Source organism: Oryza brachyantha, chromosome 11 (genome assembly GCF_000231095.2).
Source record: "Oryza brachyantha chromosome 11, ObraRS2, whole genome shotgun sequence".
NCBI lineage: Eukaryota > Viridiplantae > Streptophyta > Magnoliopsida > Poales > Poaceae > Oryza > Oryza brachyantha.
In genome coordinates, this window is record NC_023173.2 from 4,277,539 (window position 1) to 4,289,040 (window position 11,502).

An 11,502-nucleotide genomic window follows, 5' to 3' on the forward strand; every position below is an offset into this window, starting at 1 on the left:
ATAGTTTAGGAAGATTATATCGTGCCTAGACTAGACTAAGAAAAACCATGTACATGTGCCAAATATAGTTTAGGAAGATTATCTCGTGCCCAGACTAGACTAAGGAAAAGCCATGTCTGAGTACGACAGTATCTTGTGTTCAACTAGGTTCATGAGATCCTATATACAACCAATGCGTATGCATGCGCTAATATAATATCATAAGGTATGACAAAGTAACACCTTCGATTTCGATATTATAAAATGTTTTGACTTTTTTCAATGTCAAACATCCTCAAATTTGATCAAGCTTATTTAAAAATACAGGAACATTCACAGCACCAAATTAATATCACTAAAACTAACATTGCATATATTTTGATACTGTATTTGTTTTGTGTTAAGAATACTGCTAATGGTTTATATATATCAAACAAAAAATATATTTAGTCTGGAGAAAAAAAATGGGTCCATTAGTGAGGCAAAAAAATACCCTTTATTACATTGATTGAAGACCTTTCAAGGCCAAATCGAAATGACATGGATCAAAATTGTCGGCGACAATTTTCCAACAATTTATTTATAAGTTCGTAGAACAATATCCTTTCAGATAGGAAATGCCATATGTTGGTAGTACTTAGTCATAGGTTGTCACGGGGGGCGCCTGCGCATAGGTTTCCTTGGGAGATTCTTCCTTCGCCTTCTCAGACTTGGGTTCGCCGCCATACGCATCCTTGGCGGGTGATTCGGTCGGCGCCTTCTCCGTCGCCGGCGCGGTCGCAGCCGTCTCCGTCGCCGGGGCGGTCGTCGACTCTGCGGCGGTAGCTTCTTTGGGAGATGCAGGCGCGGTCTCGGACTTGGTCTCACCACCGTACGCATCCTTGGCGCTTGATTCGGTTGCCGGGGTGGTCGCCGCCGCCTCCTCGGTTGCTGGGGAGGTCTTAGAAGCTGTCTGTATCTCCGTCGCCGGCGAGGTCGTGGGCGCCTCGGTCGCCGGGGTGGTGGTAGCGGTCTCCGTCGCCGCCGGTGCCGGTGCCGTCTCTGTCGCCGGTGCCGTCTCTGTCGCCGGTGCCTCCTTCGTTTCTTTGGGAGATTCTGGCGTCTCGGACTTAGTTTCCTCACCATACGGCTTCTTGGCGGCTGATTCTTCGGTTGCCGGGGTGGTCGTCGCCGCCGTCTCCGTCGCCGGGAAGGTGGCCGACGCCTCCTTCATTTCTTTGGGAGATTCTGGAGTCTCGGACTTGGTTTCCTCACCATACGGCTTCTTGGCGGCTGATTCTTCGGTTGCCGGGGTGGTCGTCGCCTCCTCCGTGCCCGGGAAGGTGGTCGACGCCTCCTTCATTTCCTTGGGAGATTCTGGCGTCTCGGACTTGGTTTCCTCACCATACGTCGTCTTGGCGACTGATTCGATTGCCGGGGTGGCCGCCGTCGTCTCCTCCGTCGCCGGGGAGGTGGCCGCCGCCTCTGTCGTTTCTTTGGGAGATGCCGCCGTCTCGGACTTAGGTTCCTCGCCATACGGCTTCTTGGCGGCTGATTCGGTTGCCGGGGTGGTCTCGGACTTGGTTTCCTCACCGTACGCCGCCTCCGTCTCCGTCTTAGCCTCCTTGGCGGCGGGGTACAGCATGTCGAGGACGGCGTCGGTGAAGTCGGCCAGGGCCCACACGCGCCGGAACTGCGTCACGACCTGGACCATGCTGGCCGGGCACTCGACGGTGTCGCAGCACGTCTTGCAGATCGGCGGGCGCCGCCGCGGCTGCTCGGCGGTGCCGCGGAGCAGCACCGAGAGGCGGCGGTGGATGGTCGGGAGCATCTCCTCCGCCCCGACGCCGGGGGGGTCCAGGGCCACGCTCACGGCGCTGAAGGTCTTCATGCAGTCGGAGAGGCACTTGTTGGGCTTCTTGCACTCCTCCAGGGCCTTCACGGCGCCCAGCGAGTACTGTATCGTCCACAACGAGCCGAGCTTCACGCACTCGCCGGCGACGCTCCGGGCGTCCGGCTTCGCCAGCACGTTCGGCGGCAGGGTCTCCACCAGGAACTGGCACCCCTTCACGTCCGTCGTCTTGACGCACACCGTCTCCACGTTGAAGCCATTAATGGCGGTGGCGTCGGCTGCCGCGGCGAGGAGGCCGACGACGGCTAGGACGGCGACGGCGGCGAGCGAAAGCATGGGGCGGGGCGGGGCGGCCATTGGAGCTCTGCTTGTCGAGATGATTTTCTAGGGCAACTGGTTGATGGTAAGAGGAGGTGATTGTGCTGCATTATATAGCCTCGTCCCCATGCGTTATTGCATGCGTCGAGCTAATTAGGGCTAAACACAGGAAAGCTATTTGGCGGGAGAGCTTCACAAGTGTCAGGTTCAGTTTCGTCGTCGAAACCCTCCACTCGTTCCTAGTTACTCAAATCTTACTTTCTAATTTAAGCTATTGGCCAATACTGACCATGCATCCAGCTGCAGATTAATGGGAATATTACCACAGAATAAATAATTAGATGCTTTGCATTATTTCTATATCAGAAATGACAAAATTAATCCAATGCTCCATGATAGAAAGGTAAAGAATTAAGATCGATTATTAGATATCCATATTTTTTAGTACAGTGATAGCCATAAGAAAAAAAAATAATATCAACTGAATCAGATATCATATGTCAAAAAAAACACGGTGGTCTCGGTGTACAAAATCTATGTTTATTAAGTAATTGGTTGTTTAAGTTGATTAATGAGGATGGGGATTTGGTAGAAATTACATTGGAGGAAATACGTTAAGAATCATAATTTTACGCAAATAAAATAACACCTAGGTACCTCATTTTTTGTCGAGGCTTAAGGACAGGTACAACATTAATTATTAGCTGACTCTCTTTGTTGCCACGTGAGCAAATAAGATGACATGGAGAAAAGAGAGGTGAGGAGAGAGAAAAATGGTTGTTAGGGCCGGCATTTCAAAGGTAGAGCTCATTATTGACTCTTATCTGATCCACATCAGCGACAAGGTATGGTTTCTCCATTAATGCAATAAAATTTTTTATTATGCTAGTTTTATTTTTATCCACCCTCAAGAAAGTTTCCTTTAATAAATGCTAAGAGTCAATCTTTCTCTCTCCTTTACTCTCTTTCCTGCACGTCACTAAATTTACTTACGTGACGATTGAGAGAGTCGGCTAATAAACACCTTTGTACATGCCCTTATGCATGACAACAACTTAGAGTCGACTTTTCGTATTTAATTATTTAAGGAAATTTTGTTGCATGGGATAGATTAAAAAGAAAGACGAGTAATAAAAATATATTTTATAGTATTAATGAAGAAAGTATATCCGACTCTATCTTTGTACATGCGCTTATAAAATAAGTTAGTATTACTGACGTGGATAAGAAAAGAGTCAGTACTAGCTAACCTCTACCTTTAAACATGCTCTAAGAAAGTTAAGGTAATCTTTTTAAGTTTGGGGACTTCTGTTATTGATAATGGGAAATAAGTTAGGTTTTGCAAGGATAGATGGATTGGCAATGCTTCTTTCAATGAGCAATATCCCTCTTTATATAACATGGTTAGAGAGAAGAATGCATTAGTTGCTTCTGTGTTGAGTTATGTTCCACTTTATTTTTTTTAGAAGAGCTTTAGTGGGCAGACTCTTCCTTTATGCTATTTGTTGCCAAAAATTATTCATGTTACTTTAAGTGAGGATAAGGATAGTTTTAGATGGAATGTATACTAAAATAGTTAATTTTCTGTTCATTCAATGTATTGGTTGTTGATTAACAGTGATTATAGATAGAAATAAGATGACATGGAAACTGAAATTATTTTATTAATTTCCTTTGGTATTTGTATAAAGGAGTTATATTAACCAAATAACTTGGCAAAAAGGAATTTGAATGGTAGTACAAAGTGTTGTTCAAAAGGAAATTATCCAACATCTGTTTTTTATTGTTGTATTGTTACTTTTCTTTTGAAGATTGTCCATATATATATCATTTCTTTTGAATCCACCCATGAGTGTTTCATATTTGTCGAGAAGTTGACTTAATACAAACATTAAAAATTATATGATCTTTAAGAAAAGAACTTTTTAAACGTTAATTCTTGAAAAGTACATTGAGATATCACATTTTACAATGTAAAAATTTTTAATAGGAAAGCTTCCATGTACGACGAAGCGGCAAGTCGTCGTCGGGCTGTCTATGGCCGCAACGAACCCCAACCGCAACCTGCTGTTCTCGCCTATACATTCATATATATGCCATCCATACAAGCACAAGAACAACATGAACTGATTATCATACACTTGCCCCGATCAATCATCACTAAATAACAACAAGAAGAAGAACTACAACAACCCTAGAGCTAAAAGTTTTTAGATCGTCTTAGAATTGCGAGGTACAACTAAAAAATCAAATAATTCCGACGAATACACCTCTCCACTTACATATAAATTGCAAAATTGTCGTAGCAGAAACTACTTCCACTAGGCCGATCTAACATGGGGGTATGGAGAGAAGCTTTCAGATCTAGAAGAGAAGTTAGGGTTTTAGGCAAAGAAGAAAAAACATGGGCAGTAAAGGATGAGAGCGGAATACTCATTGCTCACCTCCCGAGGACTGGTTCGGTGGGGTGGGAGGGAGTAGCAGGAGGTCGACAGGCACCGACGGCGCTCGTGAGTGGGGCGGCGGAGAGTGGTGGTGGGGCGAGGTCACGACGAGACCGAGTGGACGTGCTTGCGCAAGGGTAGCATACTGGTGGTATGCGCGTGATATTTGAAGTTTGAACCGGTTTGAGATTAAGCCAACCTTAAAGCTGGATGTCAATCATGTCACACGGATGACACATCCGTGACAGGCATTAGGTTTGGCCCTTCACGGATGACTTATGTCATCGTTGATGGGCCATAGTCATGGCCCGTCACCGATGTATCATCCGTGACGGGTACTAGTTTTGGTCTTTCACGGATGAATCGTACCAGGGCGGTATCCTAGCTATGACCCGTCACAGATTGTCATCGGTGACGGGCATTGATTTTAGCCCTTCACGGATGAGTCGTGTCGGATGTAAATTTGAACCGATACTGATGATATTTTATCGGTAACGGGCCAAACCAAATAGAGTCATCTAGAATGGGTCTTTTTTTAGCCCGTCACAGAGGAGTGTGTGTGATGGGCTGTTGGCTAGGTTCCGACACGGATGACCCCGTCAAATTTGCTTGGTTCTGTAGTAGAGGCGGCACCCTGGACGAGATCCTCGGCGTACTCGGCGCGGCGTCGCGGGACGACCTGGCGCCTGGCGGGCGTTCGTTGTTCGCATGGCGGCGACTGCGGTGGCCGACAGGGGGTCGGAGTACCTCACTACCTCGGCCGGCGCGTCGAGTTCGCGTGCGGCGTCGGTGTGTGGTACGACGCCGCGCGGCCGTTCAAGCCGGCCACCTACCGCCACGCCGTCGCCGGCAAGTACAATGCCGTGGCCAAGTCCCTGACAGATAATCCAAGCTAGTCGGTCACGTCGTTTGTATCAGTAGAGTGCATGGGTCTCCGACTTGTGTGCGCGTCGAGTCTGTCATTCTATTGCTATTTGTTTGCGTCTTGTTCGTGTCGTGTATCGCGTTCTGCCGTGGGATGGCACGGCGTGGAGTTCGTGGTACGCATTGCGTGCATCATGGCTCGTCGTGGGATGGCGCGACATTTGTGGGTTGTGGCGTGCGTGGTTGAAGTGGGTTAGCCACAGCGTCTGTAATCGTTTTATATTCGGTAATGCAGAATCAGAAAAGCTGTGAAGTATTGACAGCACAACTCCGTTTTGTTCTTGTTACAGTAGACCAATCCACCCAGTTCGTGTGAGTTTCAGGTTTGGCGCTGACAGTCCCTCGACGTGAAGAACAAGGTTCGTATACGCATTAATGCATTCCACTTGAACAATCCATTAATCAATCCGTCCGCGAGTTCCGGGTGCCCAGGTTCAAGGTGTCCTGCGGTGGCGGCGGCGTCGACTCCCTCACAGGCAAGCAGCTGGGGACCTGGGGCTCCGGCTCCGTTCAGCCCGGAGCTCGCCGAACCTTCTTAAAAAATTAAAAAAAATATGGATAATGGAAGCCTTGTGATCAATGTTACCATTGCATACTTTTACACATCATGGAAAACTGTCACCCCCCGGAAATGTGAAACTTTTGTGTAAGAACATGTCTGGCATAACCATTTTTTTAGAAGGAAATTGCTAATTCCAGGAATAGAGTAGAAAGATGTGCCCATCATTCAGTAAGATATGATTTGTACTCCTTTTATCCCATATTTCAAGACATTTTAGCAGTACTTATATTTATCTATGGATCATGAACATTTTTTTACATATGTGTTAAGATTTATTAGCATCCATATGAATTTTGAGGGGCAAAACATCTTATCATTGGATTCATACTGGAGTTATAATCTGATTAGAGTAGAGATCCTTGAATCTGGGCTTCAGAGTAGAGGCCCTTGAATTGAATCTGGGCTTCTGAACCATCCTACTGAGGGTCGCAATATAATGGGGTAGAAATCTACAAGATCACACCACATTCCGTTAAATGGCTACAAACGATGGAAGTGAAAAGAATCCCAGTACTTATGCTATAAAGTTGGGTTGATATGTGCCATTTGTTACAATAAAACCAGCTTCCAAGGAACCAGAAAAACATAACACTTGAATAAACTTCCCAATGGAAAATTACCATTGTTCCCAAACTTAATTAACAAAATTTAAAACAATACAAAGATTCAACTACAGATCTACATACACATTTCTTTAAAAAAACCTATATATGTCCCAGAAGCGAGCAATCACCAGTTTCTGCAGTATGCACCTTCAGAACCATGCAGGAAAATGCTGAATTAGTACCACTCTTAGACACGAAGATCAGTAACATGCTTCATCTTCTCATGCATTCCGTACATGTCCCAGTCATATTTGAAATCATCGTGCAGACCTAGGAGCGTGAGTTTCTTCAGGGAGCCAAGGAATTCAATGCCTTCAGGGACGCTTTTAAGACTTGACAGTGACACAATGTATAAACCTTCGATACAGGGAAGGGCGTCAACTCCAATCTTCAGTACATTGACATCAGACATGTTCCTCAAGACGAGTGTCTTCAGCACTGGAAACGACTTTGCAGGAAGAACCAAAGTGTGTGCACTACTGCTATGCACCTTGTTAAGACTCAAATATGTCAGGTTTGGTGCACATGATGCGAGCCCTTCCAATGGATCTTCCCCAAGGTGACACCGGCTTAAAGCTAGATACTTCAGGCGTCCTCCATAGTCCCGGAACATCTGGGACTCAAGTGTCCTCTCAGCAGTGCATCCCCTGATGATTAGCTTCTGGAGAATTGTTGATGTCGGCACGAGAGTATCAATGTTAAGTTTCTCATTCTCATCACTTGCACACAGAAGCAAGCTAGAAAGAAGTGGCATCTTGGACAAGGAAGCAAACAGTTCTGCACAGTGCTCAGCTTTTATGTTGTCAATCCAGAGGTTTCTTAGTTGGATCATTTTCTTGAGCTGCTCCCCCAACTCCTTGCTAGCTTCAACGGTCTCAAGTGTCTGCAGTTCTTCTAACCTTGATAACCCTTTTGGTGCTGCCACTCCACAGAAATACCGGAATTCCATCCTTGTCTCATCACTTAATTTGTCTGCAAGTAGGTGTCTTAACTTATAGAGCTTAACTATCCCACTAGGTAATGCTTCTATCTTGGTTGATTTAGCATCAATAGTTTGAAGATTCATGAGCTTCTTTATAGAGTCTGGTAGAGATTTTACTTCTGTGTTCCTTAGGCCAATGTACCGTAAGTTAAAAAGATCCCCTATAGATGCTGGGACTTGATTAATTCCTGAGCCTTGCAGTTCAAGGACAGTTAGGTACTTAGGTTCAGATAATATTGACCGTACAAAGTCCACGCTCGATTCAAGTGCGATTACGGTTCGAAGATGTGGGAATTGCATCTTTGATAAATCATGTCTTGTCTGCTCCAATTGACATGCTGACAAGCGACGCACATTGGTGCTCATCTGCGCCATTTCACTAAAATTGTTTGCGGTACCAAACAGCTCTGCTTTGGATATAGAAAGAGCCAGCTCTCTTAGAATGTCATGCATCCTGCATGTACTAACCCTGCCAAGCTCATCATTATCCACAAGTTGAAGCATGTTTCGATGAACCAGCTCCATGAGATATCCCTCTGCCACCTCCTCCAGAGTGCTGTCCCCTTTCTTTACCACAAAGCCTTCTGCAATCCATAGTCTCACAAGAACCTCCCTTGACAAAAGGTAATCTTCTGGGAACATGCTGCAGTACAAAAAACAATTTCTGAGCTCTCCAGGCAAGTCATAATAGCTAAGAGTTAAGACTCCTCGGACCTGGTCATCCTTCTCTAGCTCACATGGAAGCTGATCATAAATCTGCTTCCACACATACTCTATTTGCATCCTTGCAGACAGCAAGCTACCTATTGCTACAATTGCAAGTGGCAGGCCCCCACATTTCTTCACAATCTCAACAGCTATCTTCTGCACTTCTAATGAGCACTTTGCCAGTGGCAAGAGCTCACATTTCTTTACAATATTATTAGCTAACTCCTGACGCTCAGATGGCAACTTTTCTTCCAGTAACTCTTCACATATATTTACAATATCGCAAGCTAGAGCCTTAATATGTGAGCAATTCGCCAGTGTCAAGCTCTTGCATTTCTTTGCAATATCATCAGCTAGCCCCTTTAGTTCTGGTGGGCACTTTGTTAGTGATGAATCCTTGTTTTTCTTCCCAAGATCTATGGCTAGTTCCTGGAGCTTTAAAGGGCAATCAGAGTCATTGCTGTTAGGAAAAGCCTTTGAACAGAACAGAAGGAGGGCATCCTTCACTTCTAGTGGATTAAGCTTGAGCTGACAGCCATGGTGAGCAAGAGCAGCCACATCCCCTCTCCGTGTTGTGATCACAATGCGACTTCCATTCTTACAGTCCGGAAACACATCATGAACTTCATCAAAAGCTCGACGATCCCAGACATCATCTAGCACAACCATAAATCTCTTTTTTTTCAGTGCATCCTTTAAATTCGTCTTCAATCGTGAAACCTCCATATTGTCAATATCATCAGAAGCCCGCTTCCTCTGGTTGACACTACCACCATCAGGCAATGTTGAGAGCTGATAGGTACGAATCTCCAATAATAGCTTTCTCAGCAAAGCCTCCATTGAAAATGCCTGAGATACAGTGAGCCACACATAAATGTTGAATTTCTCCTTATGACACTCACATACATTAATGGCCAATATGGTCTTTCCCATGCCACCCATACCCCAAACAGATATCACCGTGAGAGCTGAAATTTCAGGACCGAGTAGTTGCTTTAATAGCTGCCTGTTATTCTCCATCCCAAAAAGATTCTCATCCTTCATAAGTCGGGGAAAACTGTACCGAGGGAATTGCTGTTGAGAGATGGTGACTTCAGTAGGAACAAGCTGCGTCACTGGGTGCACCCACATGTCCTTCAACTTTGAAACATGTTCAATATCCTTCTCTATCTGAATCAGCTCATTAGCAAGTTCATTAAATACAATAGTATAGAACGATCCCTTGGCAATCTTATTCAGGAACTTATCTTTCTTGAACTGATAAGAATGGTAGGAGAAACTGTCCAATACATCCTCAACATGGTATGCCAGCATTCTCACCTCTGAGATCCATCCCTTGAGAAGTTCATCACTAAGGTAAGAAGCACCCATTTTTTGTATAAAGAAGTTCATCATCAAAAATTGCCTCCGTATCCGTTGAACAGTATATGAGACCTCCATTAGATTAGAAACTTTGGATTTAGCAACCATGGCTGCTTCACAAGCTACATAGGAAGCAATCTTTGCCAGAGCAAGTAAAGCAGCTTCGGCCATCTATGCTGAAAAAGATAAACAATCAAGTGTGTTGCAGATTACTCAATGCAGTATGCTGGTATATATGATGAAACATTAACTGAGAAATCAAATTGCATAATATTGATTCAATATCATATTATCCTGCTTTTTTTTTCTCAAATGTGTGCATCTGCCCTATTGATTAGTCTACCCTTGCAAGAAACAAACTCATTGCATAGTTGACTTTCTCGATGATTCTATGAGGAGTTGAGGACAATATGAGTTGGCTGAATTGGTGCCAATGGTGCTGAGATTTCCTTGGATGCACAAAGAGACGGTCATACCACACCAAGCTATTATTATCTTGTCGAAAGTCTCAGGAATACCAAAAGAGAGGCAGCTTTCAAAAAGATACGTGACACAAGGCAGATCTGCCCCAGGAGGACCTTGATCTTGATGCAATCGGAACAGCGCCAAGCAAACGCGGCGTCACAAAGAAAGACTAGAAAACAAGCAGGAAAAAAAAAATCCTCTCTTTTTTTTTTTTGCGCTCAGCGCGGCAATTCGTCGAGCAGGACGCGTGCGAACCCAGCGAGCTCGTAAGGGCCTCAGCCAGGCCACCCGCTACCGGCGTCTGCGGTAACCATGTGTGCGCCGCGGCCGCCACCGGCGAGGCCGACGCCGTGCCGCAGCATCAAAAAAGGAAAAGAAAAGAAAAAACGGTACTAGTTCTCAACCGTTTCAGCTCCATTCCCGTGGGAATTTAGAGAATTCGATACGAGCAGCGAAACTAATCACGAATCCAATCAAAAAGATCAACCAAGAACCCATGGCTAAGCAACAAGTTTCCATTTTTGTTCCCATCGAGTTTCTTTCCACTGCGCGCGTACCTGGAAACGCCGCAGGCAGAGGCGAGCCTCCCCCTCCACCTTCAATGGCGTCGTCGTCTCCCTCTCTCTCTCTCTCTCCCTCTCCCTCTCCCTCTCGTGCTGCGCGTTCTGTTTGACCTCGCTTCGGTCGCCGTAGAAAAGAAAACCCATTTGGGTCGCAAGTTCTGCATCTACGCGTGAGCTTTCGCCTTCGCTGCTCTGCTCGGCCTGAAATCAACCGTATGCAACTATGCTCAATTGACCATGACTTCGCTTGCCCGTTGCCACACGAGACTTGTAAGCTAGCAACTCTGTTCATTTGGTAGCCTTTGTGGTGGAAAAGGCTAAGGCCCGGTTTAGTTCCCCGAAGTAAAGCTCCCATCGTTTCGTTTTTTTCGTGAATAAGAGAAAATATATTTTTATAAATGAAAAATAATTTATAGATAAGACTTTTATATATGTGTCCATAGCGTCTCTAAAGCGAAATATGTAAAACAAACCATAATAAAAAATCACAAAATCAAGTTTAAATTAAGTTTTAAAATTTAAATTTTGTCTTATAAGCTGTTATAACTGCGAAACGATGTAACCAAAAATTTTCGGGTGTTACGTCAGACATTTGACCAAATATCTGAAGGAATTTTTGACACGAATTAAAAAAAACTTTATAGCTTGTCTAGAAACCAAGAGATGAATCTTTTGAACCTATTTAATTTGTTATTAACATACATGGGTTACTGTAGCACTTATGATTAATCATGGACTAATTAGGCTTAAAAAATTTGT

General features: G+C 44.8%; 2 protein-coding genes across 2 annotated transcripts; both read right to left on the reverse strand.

The window, feature by feature from the left end:
- Window positions 1-456: 456 nt before the first annotated feature.
- LOC102719156 (cell wall adhesin EAP1-like) lies at window positions 457-2,206 on the reverse strand. The gene has a single exon (XM_006663245.3). The coding sequence runs from the start codon at window positions 2,165-2,167 to the stop codon at window positions 617-619; it is 1,551 nt and encodes a 516-aa protein (XP_006663308.2). The 5' UTR covers window positions 2,168-2,206; the 3' UTR covers window positions 457-616.
- A 4,363-nt stretch (window positions 2,207-6,569) lies between these two features.
- LOC102719435 (disease resistance protein RPM1-like) lies at window positions 6,570-11,026 on the reverse strand. The gene is made up of 2 exons (XM_015842030.2): window positions 10,738-11,026; window positions 6,570-9,891 (listed from the first exon to the last, which is right to left on the reverse strand). Exon 2 carries the CDS (start codon window positions 9,884-9,886, stop codon window positions 6,851-6,853), a length of 3,036 nt encoding a protein of 1,011 aa, XP_015697516.1. The 5' UTR covers window positions 9,887-9,891; window positions 10,738-11,026; the 3' UTR covers window positions 6,570-6,850.
- Window positions 11,027-11,502: the final 476 nt, after the last annotated feature.